General features: G+C 42.5%; 1 protein-coding gene across 3 annotated transcripts; it reads right to left on the reverse strand.

Moving 5' to 3' along the window:
* Positions 1-1,542: 1,542 nt before the first annotated feature.
* Positions 1,543-19,680, reverse strand: DNAI4 (dynein axonemal intermediate chain 4). Of its 3 annotated transcripts, XM_068406416.1 has the most exons (17): positions 19,581-19,680; positions 18,941-19,100; positions 17,923-18,113; positions 15,743-15,852; positions 15,373-15,529; positions 13,804-13,943; positions 11,876-12,070; positions 10,647-10,897; positions 9,316-9,402; positions 7,953-8,104; positions 6,734-6,891; positions 6,410-6,531; positions 5,651-5,749; positions 4,478-4,704; positions 3,389-3,542; positions 3,186-3,275; positions 1,543-1,635 (listed from the first exon to the last, which is right to left on the reverse strand). In XM_068406416.1, exons 1-16 carry the CDS (start codon positions 19,613-19,615, stop codon positions 3,252-3,254), a joined length of 2,262 nt encoding a protein of 753 aa, XP_068262517.1. In that variant the 5' UTR covers positions 19,616-19,680; the 3' UTR covers positions 1,543-1,635; positions 3,186-3,251. The 3 variants fall into 3 exon arrangements, with proteins under 3 accessions (XP_068262517.1, XP_068262516.1, XP_068262518.1); XM_068406415.1 differs by lacking the exons at positions 1,543-1,635; positions 3,186-3,275 and adding an exon at positions 2,056-2,138; XM_068406417.1 differs by lacking the exons at positions 1,543-1,635; positions 3,186-3,275; positions 11,876-12,070 and adding an exon at positions 2,056-2,138.
* Positions 19,681-19,749: the final 69 nt, after the last annotated feature.

The raw sequence follows: 19,749 nt of genomic DNA on the forward strand, positions 1-19,749 counted from the left end.
AGATGGGCGTCCTGGCCATCCTTTTCCTTCTGGTAATACCTGAAAGACAGCAGTGGGTTCCCTACAGCAGCGTGGAGCAGCGTCCCTGTGCTCTGGGAGCAGAGGTTAGCAGATTGGTTACGCTGCTGTGGATGTTGCTGGCTGCAGTTGCTGTGAGCTTCTACAAAAACCTCTTGCAATAATAAGGAGAAAATTTGTCCATTACAAGGTCAGAAATTCCATGTTTAAGGACACAATACACAGGAGCTCTGGAGATCTTTAGCACTTGTAGCACCACAAGTGCTTTCCAGCACCATAATGCTACGGTTAATTAGTTTAACCGGTGAATTACAATGTGTTACAGCCTTGACAGGAAGTTTTTTACCAGTAGCATCAGTAAGCAAACAGTCATGACCACCGATGGAAAAATATATGGTGTATTTTGTTCAGATTAGTAACAATGATTAACACATGATTCACCTTAATGGGTGTCTGTCTTTGAAACTCACAAAGAGTAATTTTATGTCCAGGGTAAGTCGCATGTGTGCTGTAAAATGTGCAGAACACAGAAGGAAGCGAATGTTAATGCATCACAAATGGCCTTTAACTTCAGTGATGTGTTTAAATGTTGGGTGTTTATTGTCAGGCTAATGTGAGAGTCTGAACGTTCTGTGTCTATAAAATACATGTCTCGCTACGTAATGCTTCCACGGGCAGGCAGCTCTTGCCTCCTCAGTTGTCCAGCAGAGCGCTTGGCTTTTGTATCGCCTCGCCCCTGCAAGGGGGGTCCTGGGCACCCATCAGGCAGTAGGGCTGTAGCCAAGACCTGAGTCTTAATTACTCATCTGGAGAGATGCTCATTATTTGGCGTGGGGCAATCTGCAGCTCGCAGGAGCACCTGGTGCAACTCAGAGCTTTCGCCTTCAGCGGTGGTTTAGGGATGGCAGACGAGGGATCTGAGGACAAGTCCTTCGTTTATGGTATGATTTCCCAGGGAAGAGACGCAGTTTCGCCAGGGGAGGTTCAGGTTGGACATTAGGAAGCATTTCTTCTCAGCAAGGGTCATTAGCCATTGGAAGGGGCTGCCCAGGGAGGTGGTGGAGTCACCATCTCTGGAGGGGTTTAAGAAAAGCCTGGACATGGCACTTAGTGCCCTGGTCTAGTTGCCATGGTGGTGTCAGGGCAATGGTTGGACTCGATGACCCCAGAGGGCTCTTCCAACCTGGTTGATTCTGTGATTCTGTGACTGCATCTGGCAAGGACTTGGGCTGTACTATGGAGTGGCCTGCACAGGAGGTGATGTTGGCATTTTTGCTTTTTGAGTAACCCAAGGAGAAAAGATCTTGGAGGAGAAAAACAGAGAGAAAAAAAAACAAGGGGAAAAGACTACGGAGACCTTTCTATTACTTTATCTCTATTATAGGGAAGGCCATCTGTGTATTGGTACTGTTTGTCTCATGAGGGGGACTTCCAGGGGGAAATGTAGAGCATTTGAAAGAAGTTTCTAAGCAGTATGGTTTCAAAGAGAAATTTTAATGATTGAAAAGAATAACTGGCTTATGTTAATGCTACAATAAGTCTTTCTTGCTGTTTACCAGCTGAGAAGCAGTATCATGTAGCTACAGCAGAACGAATTACATCATGTATGGTATCAACCTGTAAAACAAGAGGGGAAAAAAGAGCTGTGTGACAGTGTAATTGCAGTACAAGACATGCAGCGATCCAAAATTCCTATTTATGAACTGAAGACAGAATTGCTTGTGCAGTGAGCAGCCAGAAAGCAGGTGAAGGTAGTTTGTGTTAGAATTCTGTTAAAACTCTGCTTACCTTGAAAACAGCACTTCTTGGCAGGCCTGTTTGGGTTGTATTTGTAGCATCGTACTTAGCAGCATGCAAATATATATCTTGCTTATAAAGAAAATTAATTTTCAAGATGATACATGTATGGTAGCTGTACTTAGCTGTGATTGCCCCTGAAGTAATTCTCTCCTTTTAGTGCTAGCTGTAGTATGGACCCTGTCTAGTATGGACCCAAGGCCAGGAAGACCCTGCTGGTACCACAAAGGGAGTGAGAGGAATGGATGATGCTGGAGAGCGGGGCTCCCTCTGGCTAACGAGGCTCTGTGACTCAGTCACCAGTTATGCCACGTGCCCAAAGGCTGTGAAATCAAGCAGTGATATTTTCAGTCCTGTTCTGGTGACATACCCAGAAAATTACCCCATACTCTTAGTAACTGATGAACTTCTCTGCTCAGAAGAAGTTGGCTGCTCCGTGGTGATTTGTAGGAAAAGCCCCCACTAATTTTATTTTTTAAGTTTAACAACAATGGCCTCACTTCTAGTATTTAAGGGAAATATCTTTTGCTCTGTGGTTTACAGCACTTGGCAACTGAAGCTGGTAATTAGCAGAATTTCTAAATGCAGCGCTGACAGTTGTGAATTATTAATGCTTAATAGCCTAAGAATGAAGGTTAGATTAACATCAGCATCTTCGTTCTCTCCGACTTAAGTTTAGTGTTTTGCACCATGTAATTCAGAAGGGATTTTAGACGTACCAGTCCCACTGCACAAACTGGGAACCCAAGTCCAGTAAGCCAAAGCTACTTGCTCAAAGCTGAAAGGACAAAGGGAGCAGTGCAGTTGGGGGCTGCAGGTAGATCTGGGAGGAGGGATCCACCTTGTGCTGGAGGACCCAGGGTAGCATCAGGATTTTGTGCCATGGGACAGGCGAGGAGAGCCCAGGGGGACTTTGGGATGAATTAGCACTAATTGATGCAAAAGTGAAGAGAAGGGATTCACAGATGACCTCGGTCAGCTTTTACACTGGTGCTGACACGGAATCTCTGCAATGGTACGAGTGTAAAGGAACCTAGCTGTCAGGCAAGTCAAATCCTCACGTGTCATCTAGGACAGAAAAGCCCTCAGGAGGACAAGCGGTGGCTCCTAAAGGAGTGAAGGCAATGCAGAGCCAAAGGGCTGGTGGGTTTGCCAACACCAACAAAGTGAGAGGATCTTGGTGATGGCCAGGAGAGGGCATGTCATCCCTGCGTTGTCAGCAGGTAAGGGCGTTCTGCCAGTCACCTGCAGTCTGCACACAGAGGAAGCTCCACCTTCCTGCCCTCGCCCTGCATGTCCCTCCCAAATCCAGCTGTGGGGAACCTCTGCATTTGTGATCAAGTGAAACCTCAAGTCTGATGTTGACTTACCTGTTCCTGAAGTCTCTAGTGGTATGGCATGTGGAAGAGCAGGAACCACCTCAGGTTTTAATCTGGTTATGGAATTGTATCGGATTCCACCTATTTCAATATTTATTAGCTAGATCTTTAACAGAAACCCCTTTCTGAGGAACAAAGTACCAGACAAACACTCAGGCCTCTCAGGACCACCACCTTTTCCTGGTGGATCGTACCTTGTTGCTGTAGGGAGCAGGCAGGTTCTGCAGCTCAAACACACTGACTTCTCCTTCGCTGTCTCCTGCGAGAAGGCAGTCTGTGTTCTTGGCGAAGAGCACTGATGTGAATTTCCCCTGCGGGCTGGCAAAGCAGGAGATCACGGGGTAGAAGCTGCAACCCAGCAGAGGCAAGAAGGAATAGGTAACACAGCATTTGCCTGAGTGTGCTGTCAGGTGAAGTCTAGCAGTAATGCAGGCCTGATAAATGTTGCCTGTTTTACTTTTTATGTTCTAGATTAACTCAAAAACTCTAAGGGAGGCCGTGTTCTGTTTGGTCTCTTTCACCAGGGGAGGTTCAGGTTGGACATTAGGAAGCATTTCTTCTCAGCAAGGGTCATTAGCCATTGGAAGGGGCTGCCCAGGGAGGTGGTGGAGTCCCCATCTCTGGAGGGGTTTAAGAAAAGCCTGGACATGGCACTGAGTGCCCTGGTCTAGTTGCCATGGTGGTGTCAGGGCAATGGTTGGACTCGATGAGCCCAGAGGGCTCTTCCAACCTGGTTGATTCTGTGAGAACAAAAATCCCAGCTGCCTTTAACATATCCTGGTTGCCTAAAATCTGTCCAATTGCCTAATACGGGGGTGGTGGTTAATATTTTTATTATATTAATAATTTGCTTTTTGCTACTGCAAGACTTGGCAGGCCTGCAGCTGACAGGTTGTGTAAGAGCAGATGGCAGGCCTGTACAGTAGTGGGAAGAAGTATCTGAACTTCTGACCATCTTCTCTTTATAAAAGGCCCAAAGCAGCTCAGTTTTGTTATTTTTCCTTTTAACGATGGAAAGGTAGAATCTATAATTTCTGCAGCAAAAAAGCACTTTTACCCTTTATCAGTTCCATGAGGCATCCAGCTCCTCTTATAATCACAATTCTCTGGTAACTGCCATCTGCTCTTACAAAAGGAGTGTTTCAAAATGCTTTACTTTCAATAACTAAGCAAGCAAATGGCATGGAGCTGTCATGATCTGATAACAATACTGATTAAGCAATAATGTGTAGCCCTTGTGCCATTAAGTTTCAGAATCTTCTTTGAGAAAAGTAATTACTTACATGCTGACACTAAGATCCCAAATTTCTACTCTGCTTTCCTTTGCTGCTGCAAATATGAAGGCTGATTTTGGAGACCACATAACGTCGTGAACAAAAGCAGTGGTGGAAGTGAAAGTTAAAACGGGCGTCTGTGAATCCTGGCGCCATAAAATAATGCTCCAGTCTGCAGAGCAGCTTAGGAACACATCAGTGCTGAATGGATGCCAAGTGACTTTGTGCACAGGACCCTTGGTGTTTGGGAAGGAAGAAAAAAGAACTTGGTGTTATTCTAGAGCTACAGCCTCACAGGATGGGTTTTAATAGTGCCCTTTCGTGGGAATTCCTGACTCTCCTCTGACCTTAATGGCAAAACCAGCATTGTGTTATGTGTACCCATAGGAAATTAGGGTGCAGCAGATGTGATGTGGGAGTTGGCCTCTTCTCCCAGGCAACCAGCGATAGGACAAGAGGACACAGCCTCAAGCTTGGCCAGGGGGAGGTTCAGGTTGGACATTAGGAAGCATTTCTTCTCAGCAAGGGTCATTAGCCATTGGAAGGGGCTGCCCAGGGAGGTGGTGGAGTCACCATCTCTGGAGGGGTTTAAGAAAAGCCTGGACATGGTACTTAGTGCCCTGGTCTAGTTGCCATGGTGGTGTCAGGGCAATGGTTGGACTTGATGATCCCAGAGGGCTCTTCCAACCTGGCTGATTCTGTGATTCTGTGATACGACAGGAGAGATCTTAGGAATAAAAAGCATTCAGCTGATTCTGTCCCTTCCCCAGTTGTTAGGAGAAGCTGATGCTGAAAGAGCATCTTCTTGGGGAAGCAGAGACTCTCAAAAAAAGAGGTGCTGTTAAAGTTCTGGCATCTTCCTCTCAGAGGTAAGACTATTTAACTGTGGTTTCCGGGACAATCAAACTGTTTGTTTTCTTAAAATAAAGCCAGAACTAAAGCTTTAAAACAGTTTATGGTACAAGTGTTAATAAATTACTTAAAATTCTTAGAGTGTAGAAAGTAATCCTGTAAGACTGGGATGCTTTATGCTATGGGAATTCATTCCTAATATATGAAAAGAAGTTTAGGTTTTCTTTGTTGCAGATGTTTTGTTTACTAAACATAAGCAAAGAAACTATTAAATTTGTGAACTTAATTGAACAGTTTCTGCTGTCATTACTTTTTCTATGTATCACTCACCTTATGGCCTCTGTATGTCTCTAGAAACTGCTCATTGCATGAACAAGAACACTTGTGGATATGACCCTCTTCTGTTCCAACAAGATAATAATTAGTATCCTGAAAGAAAGGTAAAAGTAACCTAAGTTGGATCAACCTATTTATAACCCATCCGAAAATCTCTATTAAGGACTGGATGAGTTTGGCAGTGACAGTCCTCTGAAGAACCAAGGTGCTGCCAGGATGTTGTGTGTTGGGCTGCTTGCATGTGTGCTGCAGAGGTGTGTGTGCAGTAGATCAGATTTGCTGTGTGTGTTCTCCATCTGTGCAGAACATAACACTGTGATTTTTGATTCCTGAAAATCTCAGCCTTTCTGTGACCCACGTGGGCCAACACAAGAATTCTTCAAATGCTCTGAGGACAATATTCAGCTGGATGAAGAGGAGAAGCACAGCCACCTACGTCCTAGACTTGGGAGATGTTGAACTCCCACTGCTTCGACCAACAGACAGAGGAAAGCTGCCCTAGGATCTGGCCCAAAGCAACTGTGAGTAACGTGGATGAAATGATATAGTTGTTCGCATACAGGGATTACTTGCTTGGTTTACCATATAATTTATTTTGGGTAAAACTGTTATTAGCTTTAGTTTCAGAACTAAATATGCTTCAAATACCAGTGCAGGCTGGTGGATATTAAAGTAGCTCCAGCTGAGAAGCTCACCCCTGCCACATAGTTCTCCTGGATAATAATTCAGCCAGGAGGGACTTTCTGGGCCTACCTTTGGATGGAAGTCAAAGCACATCCCAGCTGCCTGTTGAGATACCAGAACTTCACATTTCCTTTCTTTCCTACCTGGTAATTTTTTCTTCTCACTTTCTCTTCGCTTTATTTTCATCAGATCTGTGCAAATAGCAAGAGTTTTTGTCAAACAGCCATGTGATAGTGCTATGAATAATAACTCATGCTTCTTTGCAATGTTCAGCAGCTCTTAAATGTTTTGTGTATGATAACTGGTATAAAGAATATCACCTGAAATAAAATGAAGCAATTGCAATTTCAGGTATTATCCCTCTGCAGAAAAGCTGCAGGGGAAAATGCTTACCAGTGCAATCCAGTCTTTTCTGTATAAGCCACTCAGTTACTTGGCCATCTGCTGAGATACAGATTAATATCTCTTTTTTGCTGTCTTCTGTTGCATCTCTGTCCTGTTCCACCCACCTCAGTTGCCATACAGGACCTGTATGTTTATTTGAGGATTCACTGGGACAAAAGATGCACATGATAAATCATATATGAACAAAGACAAAGCAATATATTTGAAAAATAATCAACCTTCCACGTCAAGTCTTACGACAGAAATGTCATTTAGCTTTTCTTTAAACAAACAAAAAAAAGAAATCTGAACGTTGTCTGTTTTCTCCAGGAAAATTTCTTTTCTCCAACATGTTTGATATTTAGTTTCAGGGCACTGTTTATGTGCTGACACACCTTTCATTGATACCTGATCATGAAATCAATCTGCATCTTGTAGGAGAGTGCTCTAGATCTGGGGAGCTGCAGGGCAAATGTCTCCCTGATCACCCCTTCTCTCTCATTTTCTTCTTAATTCCTGCTTATCCCTCACCTGTTCTGATCTTCTCTCCATTTTGGCAAGTGGAATCAGTGAGAAAACACCAAAAGCTACCACGGGTCTCCCATAAGGATTTACTATCTGGGGCAGGATTGTCCTAGTTAGTACATGGAGTATAAAATTACTCGTGGTGGTAACTTGCTGCATTTTTCTTAAAAAGTCAGAGCATGGTACTCATTTGTTTGACCTTTCCAACATGGGGAACTTGCTTTGTATGCACAGCAACAGTGCAGAGAGTTTCACAGCCCAAATAAGGACCAGTGGTGTCAAAATAATGTAAGAATTATTGGCAGAAATAAGAACAGAGAGTGATGGCAGTGCAGAGGGAGAATGGCAGAGTCTGAGGATTTGGCTGTATCAGTGTGAGTAGGTGGGTCGGGAAGGTCCAGCTGGCCCACTCGGGCCCTTTCAGGCATTTATGCATCACCATAAATTTTTGTGTCTGCAATTTTGCTCCAGAAAATTCTAGTTTGGAGAGTACTGAGTGTTTATGTAGGCATTTCCAGTCAAAAGTGGAAGATACTGACAAAAGGTGGAAATGAAAAAAATTGTGCAACATCCCTGAGCATTCACACGCCTTACTTATTCATAGTGTCACTATTCCCTCCGCTTCTCAGTCGTGGATATTCTTTTATTTGTTATTTGCTAAGACGTGACCAAGGTGGGAGGAGGCAGGAAATCATAGCCTTACCTGCTGTCCAAAAGTGCATCGTCCTTACAACTCCGTACGTCGTAGACTGCGACAGAACCATCATACATTCCAACTGCTAGAAGATTTGGGCTTGCCACAGAAAAATCCAAAGCAGTAACACCGTGCTCACACCGGAAAATACGCTCTGGCCACTGACCAGTAGGAAAATACAAGAATGTTTTAAGTTAGTTTCTTAATTTACCTCGTTCTTCTCAACACTGGATACTAAATTACCAGGCTCTGCTGGAAAATTCCAGTGCTGATGACCAGAGTGACTACTTGGAGACAGAAATTAGGTACTATACTCTAAGTGGTTCAGTTTATTTCTTGCTGCGACTGATAAAATTAGGAAAAAATAGACTATGCAGAAATATGACACTAAAATAAGTTAGATGGGCCTACTCCAAATAGCTAAAAATCAAGTTCCCGAAGATTCAGCTATGTGAGTACAGTGTGAGGTTTTTGTTTGTTTGCTTTGGGGTTTTGCTGGGTTTTTTTTAAGCAAACTTGGCATTTTGGAAAATTTCTCCAGTTGTTTTCTATCTTGTAATATGAAAGTAAGTACCTTTCCAGTTATAGAAACTTAGCTGAAGATAAAATGCAATCTAATGTACTTCAGGTAATCATAGAATCATCTGCAAACCACTGTTTTAATGTCACGTCTCCATGTAACCAAAGAACTGATTCAGCTCTGTTATAAGATTAAATCCTTAAAGTCACCACACTGAGCTCTTGAAATGGGAAACAGCAGAGTGTTAGTTTGCAAAAAACTGTATTTCAGTGTGCACGCCAGGTCTTATTTCTTCATGTTAGGGACTTGAGGACTATGGTGACATCAGTATTTGATTATTGTTGATGTGATAAATATACATCAAAGACTTGACTCTGCGTGATTTAAATTAGTCTAATAAACAATTTTGGGCAAGTAAAGCTTGTAGAACAAATAAAACTCAAGTTGTATAATTGAGGGCAATCAGGTGGCTTTTACAGTGTCACTTTGTAACTGAGGTTTCCAATTTTTTTAAAAAATGCCTAGTTTAAAAAGGATCATTTTTCAGATGGATATGTAAAGATGTAAATGTTACATCTATGAAACCTACTGTCTTTTTGACAGTACTATGAGATGTTAGATTAGATAATTATATTGTAAGCACTTTTTTGGGGTCAAGATTTAAGCACATTGCTAGGTACTGCAGTTGGAATCAATTTTCCAGAAATGTGTGGTTTTGGGTAGCAAATTCAACCTTACTGGCTAGGTCTTGCTTTTTGAAACAGGAAGAGGGAAATAAATAAAGCAGAAACAGTATAGCAGAAAAATGCATTGAAGAAAAAAAAAAAAGAAAACAAACAGGCTGCATGTTACCATGGGGTTCTTCAGTGACCAACAGCAAGCCAAGCCTTCCTTCTGTTCTTTAAAATCAAATGCTCCGTAACCAACAGCTAGAAGATCCTAAAAGCACAGATGAACAGATATATCTCAGTTTAACTTGAAGTTTAGTAGAGTATTTCTAAAAGGCAACTTTCTGTGAAGAGTGACTCTCAGTGCAAAGTCTGGAAGAATAATGCTCATGTCATATATAAGTGGAATAACATGCAGGAAGAACAGAATTTCTAGAATACTGGAAATTGGTTAAATTAAAAGTGCTTTCATAGTCACTCTCAGTTGTGTTTGCAGTGCCCCCTCCCTGGCCATCATAAAATATGTCCCTTTCCAGAGATAAACATACATTATTCTATAACCATCTTTTAATGTGCAGTATTTAATGGAATACGTAATACTTCTACTTTTCTCTCTCAGTGGTAGCTGTAAAAGGAGCTTCAGTGACCACCTCAAACTCCTCCTAGCTTTTAGCTCTTTACAGTGGGGTCCAATGAATTCTGTTCATTCCTTTCCATAAGTAGGAGTAAGAAACAGCAGCAAAATTTTAGTCTTCAACTCCATTATTTTTTTTTCCTACACAAAACAACTAGTTTGTGACACTAACACCTTAAAAGTAGGTATTTGTTTGGGTTATAATTCTAAGACTGAAGTCTATAAATGTGTCCAACTTTAGAATATCTAGGGATCTGGTGTACTAACAGTATGAAATGGCCTTTATTTTCTCTCTGTTTTTTGCCTTGGGGCAATCTTACTGGTCTTATGTTTCGAATCCTCACCTGCCTTTTACCTTCCTCCCATTCATTATTTTTGTTGTGGCCATAAGAGAGCTCTGTTGGAAAAACTGAGCCTGAAAGTGGAGATGTCTGAGTCATTCTCACCTCCACTGAAACTGAATTAAATACACTTGGGCCAGCTGCTCAGAAATCTGCCCATTGTTATGTATCTTATCCTTAAAGTTTGATGAATGCTGCTTGCCTGGGTGATTACTGTTAGAAACAAAGCTGAGGTATCTAAACCATCATGACATAGCCTCAAGCTTGGCCAGGGGAGGTTCAGGTTGGACATTAGGAAGCATTTCTTCTCAGCAAGGGTCATTAGCCATTGGAAGGGGCTGCCCAGGGAGGTGGTGGAGTCACCATCTCTGGAGGGGTTTAAGAAAAGCCTGGACATGGCACTGAGTGCCGTGGTCTAGTTGACAGGGTGGTGTCAGGGCAATGGTTGGACTCGATGATCCCAGAGGAGGAGTTTATTTACACGAACAATTGCTTATACCCTTTTGTAAACAGCTTAGAAGTAGTGATTTGTTAACTTACTGGGTTTAGTTTGCTCCAAGCCATGCTGCTCACACTGTGACCATTCGTTAAATCACATATATATGACCACAACCGTTCCAATCTGGGAGGTACAGTTTCTTCTGGGGTTTTATTTAGATCTGACAGAATTGATGGGTCAACGAATGCTTCCTTCTGCTCTTCCTTTTCCTTCTTTCCCTTGTCATGCCTTCCCTGTTTAGCTTTTTTCACGGCTGCTGCTGTACCACTGGTGTCTGATGTAACATCAGGATCTAAAATGCACAAATATGGGAGAGTCTGAGTAGGAACATTTCACTTATCTAACTCCAGTCATTCACATCAGAAGAAAAATTTGCCCTTTCAGCACATATGTTGCAGCAAAAAAAGATGAAGATTTGAGGAATTAAGACATCCTAACTCCTAAAACTGAGGCTAAAATGTTGACAAGCACCTAGAAGATGGCTGGATCAGGCTGTAGCGTGCCAGTTATGCTCCAGGTGTTTAATGAGTGGATTTAGCTGCCCAGCAACAAGTTACAAATTTATGTCCAGGAATGTTTCTAATCTCTACTATTTAAAAATGTGTTTAAACAGGGATTTTTTCAAGTTAGATGCCAAATTTTAAAGAGCCACACTTAAGCATTGATGCTGTGACACCGTAGCTAAGTTACATGATGCTGCAGTAAGTTGCTCATTATGTGGGAAAATGAAGTGTAGAGCGTATTTTTAGACTGCTTTTGCTAAGTATTCTTTTGTTTACTCACCCCTTTATTTTATGTAATGTGCAAATCAAATTGATCTCAGATCAATTAGCAAAATAAGAACACAATAACTGCCATATTGTCAGAACAAAAGTCCTCCTGGCCAGTATTGTGCTCCAGCTGTAGCTAGTTCCTGAAGTGACAGAATACAGCAGGTTCATTGCCTGAGAAACTGAAACTGTCTCTGACACGAAGAGGTACAATACAATGAAAGCAGTGTGAATCTGCCTTTTTTTTAAATCAATGTGTTAACTTGGAACTCCAGTAAAAGGTAAAATATTACTTAGCACTTGGGTCCAAGTAATACCTGTTACAGTCTGCAGTGAATGTACTTTATGTTACACACTGAACATCCATCAGGCGAGAACTCCTGTTTACCATCAGCCTATTTATAAAATAATAATAAAAAAACAACTGTAAAAGGCATTCCAGTGCAAAAAAATGGTTGGAGAAGTAGCAGAATTAGCAGGGTAGCCAGCAAGAAACAAACCTATAAGGACAGGAAATTGCCGATAAGCTGCAAGTTTGGGTTGAAAAATATTCTCCGTTAGAATCCTCTCCATGAAAAATAAATCCTGCTGAAAGTTTTCTGATCTTAATATAGCTTCTGAATGGCATTGCTTCTCTTCATGGATTCTGGCAAGAACAGCACTTTCTGAAATCACTGTAGGAGTTGTTGTGCTACCTGACAACAGATAATATGGGAAAAAACAGTTTTAACGTGGTAATATTTTGCTCCATGAAAGTCGAGGGGATAAGAAGTCTCCTCCTCCTCCACCTGCAAAAAGCATCATCATCAAAAACCACTTCTATTAATTTTTTTCTTGCTTTAATTTTGTTTTATTGCTCAGATACTCAGTATGGTGAGATACTTCTGGAGTTCTTCACAGTTGGTGTTTTGCTTCTCCTAAGTTAGCACCAGCAAACTTTGTCACTGACTATCTATCTTTATTTAAGATCGCTTATGATGGCCTTGTAGAGAAAAGGTCTCTGTGCAGAACTGTCCAAGACTCTTCAGCAAACTCTTTCTGCCAGACAGGCAGATCAATTTCTTCGTGTAGTTTTCACCACACAATGCAGTGATATGCAGAAAGGACGCTATTCTGATCGCGCTTTTTAGTTGTACGAGATTTGCTGCTTTTCCCAGTTGTGGCTCTGCTACCTTCTGCCTTTGATGTAGGTTCTATTTCTGATGCATAAAATGAATCGTACAGGTCCCAGGAAGTGACCAGCACCCCTAGAAAGGAATTACACTGTATTATACGTCTCTTGTTTCAGCACATTATTATAAGGGACTACATACAGCTGAACAAAGATGTCCTTTTTGTACTACACTCCCAACTGCTTGGCAGAGGGGCTTTGAAACCACCTGAGGGTCACACAAGGCTGTAGCAACAGCTGGTGTGTGCTTGTAGCAGCTGCATCAGGGTCTTCTGGGTGTGTGGCTTCCCTTCAGCAGGGCCATCTCCTGGTGAAACAATACTCCATAACCTTGCCTTTGTGCACGCAGCTTTTTAAACGCAGGTTGGAATGAGCCCTGCTGCTGCTCAAGGCACACAAAAAAGGGGAAGATATGTTTTCAAAACAGGTTAGTATCTATTTTACTTCCCCTTTTGATGTATATTTTTTTCACTCATTTTACGTACGTTAATGAACACAAGGGAAAAATGCTTGGAACAGCATTCCCCAGAGTTTTCTTTGGCCTCCTACACAAAAAAAAAAATGTCTGCAGTGAGGCAAAGCTCAGCACACGCATCTAAAACCTAAATATTCCTCTATAATTTTTTTAGAGCATTGAGGTTGAACATTTGTAAAATTGCATCTATCTTGTGAGACTGCCAAGATTTTCTGCTTTGCCCAAGACTTTAAATCTCATAATAGAGGTTCTCTGTGTTGTGGCAAATAGAAACCAGCGTCACTGAAGAGTTAAGGGGAAAAAAGGGAACTGTGTCCTTTCATATTTCAAGAGCATAGTTGAGTATGAGGTGAAGTTCTGCCTCCTAAGAAGCACACTCTGCTTGCAAAGTGCTGGGGCAGGCAGGACACAGCAGCTCTCAGCTACCATAATGCCTGTTTTATTGCAATGGATACAGTGTACCAGTACCAATGTTCAAGTATTAGGAGAGGCAGGAAAGGCTACCACAAATCACACTAGTCTGAACTGAGAGCTCTGGAAGTGAAAGCTGAGGAAACATCCTCTGCTTAGAGATGGAAGAAAGAAAAAAAAAAACCCTTTCCTCAGTATCCTACCTGTGTGTGGGGAGTCTTCTGAGGTCCCACCATCTAAAGCTTTCCCAAATAAATACTTAATTAGTAAACTAAATGTAATAATACACCCAACTACCAAGGGTACAGTGTAGTAAATGAAAGCCCCTTCTTATTAACTACCCTTTCCTATACGGTACTCTGAGAGCTTACCTTTCTCTTCCATGATAATTTTGTCACATTGCACTTCCTTGTTCTTTGCGGCTCCATTAAGGGTTTGCATCATTTTTTCTACAAAGCGATCATTACCAGGTCTGGTTTTGCAAATGTCAGCATAAATCCTGTTCCGTTCCCTTGGGGAAAAAAAAAAGTGTATATTGGCTTTCAGAAAAACATTTGCATTCAACTTCTCAGTGTATTTAACCACGAGTTGAACAGGAGAGGATACTCCATGTAATAAATTTACTGCTTGGTTTTTTTTGGATTGCCAGATTTTATTTCACTCTGCATATCATCTTTCAGCAGCTATTTCTGACCTTGTGATGCTCTTCTAAAACAGAAATGGCCTGTAGAGGGTAGGCACCAGCAAAAATCCCTACTCCAGCTGCCTTTGCACTTTTGTGGAACTCAGAGGAGTTCAGAAATACGTAGCTCTCATCACTTGGGAGCAGAAGGCAGTGCATCCAAGAGACCAAAATGAAACTAGTACACTTCTATTTCATCCAGCCCTCAGGTTCTGTAGGAATGGTCAGTGGGAACTGTGAAACTTTTGCTCTTATTTTGGTTTTGATATTCTATCAGCAGACATAGATTATACCCAGTCTTAGTCCACCAACAGGTTGCTGTGCTCAGGAAGGGTCACTGTCTGTTCCTGTACAGTTGGCAATATGTGCTGTGTACACCAGCTAAGTCTGATTCAGAGGATGCTCTTCCTCTTCCTCCTTCCCAAAAGCCACACCAGTGTGATTCACAGGCAGTGGGGGTTGGAGTCCTACCATGAACTTTGTGCATATACTAGCAGCAAGTTGTTTGTCTTGCCAACTGCAGTATGCTGCATCTCGGGCTTTGGGGTCTACAAAAGCTGTGTGATGAGTCTATCAGTCTGACATCCATCATGGAGAGAACTTTGCTGCACCCTGTCCTGGTCAGCTCCTGGGAGAAAGCCAAGAAACTATGTGTTCTGGGTTAACTCCCTACCAAAGTTCACGGTAGTCCAGGGAGGAGACTCAGAAGTGGAAACACACTCAATGCAACTAAGGGGAGACACGATATTTTAACAGGCAAGGTCACGTGGGTGAGGTTCCTTCTGGCTAGAAGCACTGCGAAGAGCTTCAGAGGAAGTCAAGACCTGCCTAGTTTGTTTTTATCTTTGTTATTAAGGAATGATCAGCTGTAAAGCTACACACAAGAATCAAGGCAGAGGTTTGCCATTTCTTACTGTTTTCATTTACATTAAATCATGTAATTCTTGTATACCACACTTCTCCATCTTGTCTTTCCCCCATCCCCTGTGTGTTCTCTTGTCACCATCCCCTGCTTTTGCTAATCTGCCTTAATTGATCAGTGAAAGAGGGTATGAATTTGATCAACAAGATGGAGTTGTAAGGAATTTCAACTGTCTTGTCAAAAGAGAGCCTCAAGCCCAACATGGCTTTAGACACAGGTGAAGTGACGAATTGTAGAAGTCAGAGCACTGAATCTACAGGTGAGCAGCCTGTGATGAGCAGAAATGGGGTGTGCTGAGCATACTACAGGCAGGTACACAACTACCAATATACATACCGAACTCTTCCAGCAGCTTCTGATTCTACAGACACCACAGCAGGCAGCATCTCCAATATCCAGATAGTTTCCGTCTCTGAGAGGTAAATATCCACTCTCCTATCTAAGTCGTCTGTTGTCAGTTCTTCTTTTACCTCCTCTTGCCTCACCTGCACACCTGAAAAATTATATGAGGTTAACAAGCGAGACCTTTTCTGCTCTAAATTTAAAAGAAGACTAATTAATTCTAATGATCAGGAGCCAAAACTTGTGAGGCACTGAGTTCTTTTGAAGTGCTGGGCACCTCACATCCACTGACTGCAGTGTCTCACAAGTCACAGTGCTCCAAAGAACAGTGTAAATCTGTAATTATACAGTGGATGTTCTTTACCAGATAAGCTAACAGTTGTGTCTTGTTGAGAGCCAGGTTCTAGTGTTTCATCTGGTATGGACTCAGTTGTTGATGCGTTTGATAGAGAAGTACTGCTGCTTCCATATGTCCTTCGGCAACAAAGAAATAAGCAGAAATAGTATGTGAGAGTTAGCAAAGTGCTACAAAAATAGCAGCATTGTTATCAGGATAAGCCACAGAAGACTGTAATAGCACATGCAGGGATGCTTGCGTTGTAAAAGAAGTCATAGAAGGCTTAGGAAAGAAAATAATTGGTTTGGAAAAGACTTAAAAAGGAAGAATTCCTCTGACAGCATATCCTGAGGCGTTAAACAGCTGATGGAAAAGAAGCTGCAGAGCTCTCAGATTCATTCTTAGCGTATAATAAGTGTTGGCTACCTACTGTGTGATGATGCATACCCAGACAGCACTGTTCTCAACCAGAATTTAGATCCTTTGGTGCTTTGCATGTGCTGAAATGTCTTTGAAATGCACAAGAAACTCATGGGAAGGGATTAGCGGTGATAACTAGAAGGAAAACTCAAAACTTAGGTACTGTTGGGAGGTTTGTGAGCAGATTTTCTCTTCCTCAAAAGCTAAGTGAGAGCAATTTAAATATACAAAAGGCATTTGAAAAAGACCATTTTTAAGATTTGTATTTAAAACTTAAAGTTAAATAATTTCATTTGGTCTTTTAAACGAAGAGCTCTTCATCAGCAGCTCTTCAACACATCACAAAAAGGATGTGTTTATTTTTCAGGAGATACCTTGTATTTTTAAGTAATTTCTTGTGTATATTTGCTCCTGGTTGATATCCCTACCTCTGGGATTATCCTTTGTAATAGCCAGTCTAGGAAATATGACAAAAAGACAGTTCTCAAAGAGCAATCTCTTTTTTCTCAGAAATCACAATGGCATTAACTTTGCCAAAGGAAACAGCAAATAATGCTTTTCTTTAACTTGTATTTTTTTTCCAGTGCTGACTTTACTAGTGTTTTAGCCCCTTTGACTAAATAAATAGCATCTCCTCCCCATACAATTTGAATGTGCACACACCATTGGATGAAATGATGCGGTTTATTATTTTTCATTTTAAACACAAATAGTTATTTACTTTCTTTTGCAGGACTTAATTGAATTTGACAGCCTGAGGATAAAACGGCTCAAGTCCATTGACTTTGTTTATTCCCTCTGCACTGAAGGTTTGTAAGTGAAAGCTGTAAGTAGTGAAACACAGAATTTAGCAGTTTTAACTCAAAAGTTTTTCAATAAGAACATTTTTTGAAATGGATGCACATAATCACACACAGGCAACTTGCTTAAATTAGTTAGAAGAGAGGATTCTTGTTATGTTAACAGTATTTCATCATTTGAATTGGAAGAGTCAAGTTTTTAAAAAGAGTTGTCTGTACTGAATAAGTATCATTAAAACTGACAAAACACTTTAAAATGAATGTGTAACTCTTCTTTTGTTTCCAGTGTGTTTCTCCATACCCACAGCTGAGTAACAAACAGAGTAAATGGAATCATCGAGTCCAACCGTTGCCCTGACACCACCATGGCAACTAGACCAGGGCACTAAGTGCCATGACCAGGCTTTCCTTAAACCCCTCCAGAGATGGTGACTCCCCCACCTCCCTGGGCAGCCCCTTCCAATGGCTAATGACCCTTGCTGAGAAGAAATGCTTCCTAATGTCCAACCTGACCCTCCCCTGGCCAAACTTGAGGCTGTGTCCTCTTGTCCTATCGCTGGTTGCCTGGGAGAAGAGGCCGACTCCCACTGCGCTACAACCTCCCTTCAGGTAGTTGTAGACTGCAACTGTAGACTGGTGTACTCATCACCATCTCAAAAAATGGTCCGTTCTGGTATGTTACATAAAAAATATATGTTTTAGGAAGGAGAATTTGAATAAAATTAGAAATATCACAGGAGCGTGTTAGCATTTCAGCCGTAGTTCTGATATAGTGAGCCACGAGTACTGACAAATTCCATTTATTCTGTTTGTTACTATTCCTCAAGATTTTGAATGACTGTGACAGACATGTTTCTGTATTTTGACAACAGACCATAATTATTAGCCCTGCACAATTCTTCCAGCTCCCAGCCTGTCTGAAGAGATGTGTGGCTGCAGGGTAGGTGCCCTGTGAGACAGGATTTAAGAGACAGCGTACTGACTTACCTTGACAATGAACCTAGACTAGCATTCACTCCTGGTGTCTGGTGCATGGAAAAAGGAGAGAGAGAGATGGATCCTGTGGCCCCAAAGTAAGCACTTGATGCTAAGAGCTTGCTTTGCCGGGCTACAACAGTATGTGGATCTGAATGGAAGAGTGGATGGGGTGTCACGTCCTTTCCTTCATCATCAAAAACCTGAAGAAATATTTAAATAATTAAGAGTTTCGCTGTGTTCCCAAAATAAGTGACAGTGATGACGCTTGCAACACTTTATTTCATCTGGAACAAAAAGAAAACCCTGATGCAGGCAGGAACCTGACAGAACAGGCAGGTGACCCCTCTCTGCAAATGATGCCTACAGGGGCGAGGGGGTTTGCATTCCTGCTTTCCCTTTACAGCTCCACCTTGAGAGATGGAGAAATCCAGAAACCTTTGCCTGGGATTTCTTTGGGACTCTTTTTATAGAAATAGCTGCAAAATATCTGGAAAAACTCTGTTTGTCTCACTATCAGCACCACTTCTTGGTCAACCCAGTTGTCTTTTCTTATTTATTCTATAATGACTACCAGGAGTGGCTTCTTGACTGTAACTATTCATGTCAAATTAACAGTACAGCAACGAGAGAAACAATTGTGCATCTTTTTTTATTATGCTGCTAAAAATATTTTATTGGAAGAAGGTATTCAGTAAGGTCTCTAAACTCTCAGATTATGTTATGGGAACCTTCTTTAGGTAAAGGCATACAGGTGCTACAGTCAACATGACTCACGTAGATTTGAAAGCAAGTAATTCTCAGATTAGGAGGAGAACTGTTACTCTGATTTATTCTTGAAGGTTGTTTTTGGACAGTAATTATCATTTCAGAATGGATTAAGCTCTTGGATCAGTTTCTTTCTCCACAGCTCTTCAACTTCAGACATGCCTTTTCTTTCCTCCTCCCTCTCCCACCTTTCTGACAACTTTTAGCATCCGCAATAACCCACATTTAAAACTTTTTAGGAAGAGTGTAAATGGCTTCTCACCTGTACAGCAATCTTGTTAGCCGCGAGAGACGCCCTGTACGCAGCTTTGCCATCAGAAGCCGTGGACTGGCGCCTGGACCTTGCTCTGTTTGCGTAGATGCCACTTATGATGCTCGCTCGTCTTTGACTGCCACAACTCGTTCCTGATCCTTTCCTTACCCTGAAAATCAGACGTAGAAGTTCTGTTTCAATCAACAAAATACAAACAGCCAAGTACCATCACCAAATTAATTTTATGAGTGGTTTAAAAGATTTAAGCTTGTCCCTTCACTTTTATGAAGGGTAAGATTTAAACCATTGAGTGTGATAATCCTGAAATAGTGTAATTCCCTCAGAAAACCTCCGCTCAGCTTCCAAGCAGGCTTGCTTAAGCAGTGACAGGAGGAGCGAGGCGGACAGGGGTGCTAAAATAAAAGCCTAAAGGACATTTTAGTGGTATTTGGGTTTCTGGGGCTAAGCTTACACACGGGAACCGATGTGGCAAGAAAAGGGCAAGAGGTGCCGCCGGTGGCTGCTGGTAACACCCGCCCGCGCCCCCCTCCCGGCCTGCCCCGGCCCGCCGCGCCCGCAGCCGCCTGAGGGAGGGCCGCAGGGCGGGCCCCGAGCCCGCGGGGACCCCCCCGCATCGCCGGCCACTCACGGGGAAGGCCGCGGGCCGCCGCCGGGGCCCTGCATGGCGACTGCGCTCGGCCGGGGCGGCGCGTCGCGGGGTAACCATGGCAGCGCGGCCCAAGACGCGGCGCGGGGATTGGCTGCCAAGGACGGCGTCGCCGATAGGCCGGGCCGCGGCGGCGCGCGGGCCGCGTTCT

Source organism: Nyctibius grandis, chromosome 8, assembly GCF_013368605.1.
Source record: "Nyctibius grandis isolate bNycGra1 chromosome 8, bNycGra1.pri, whole genome shotgun sequence".
Lineage (NCBI taxonomy): Eukaryota > Metazoa > Chordata > Aves > Nyctibiiformes > Nyctibiidae > Nyctibius > Nyctibius grandis.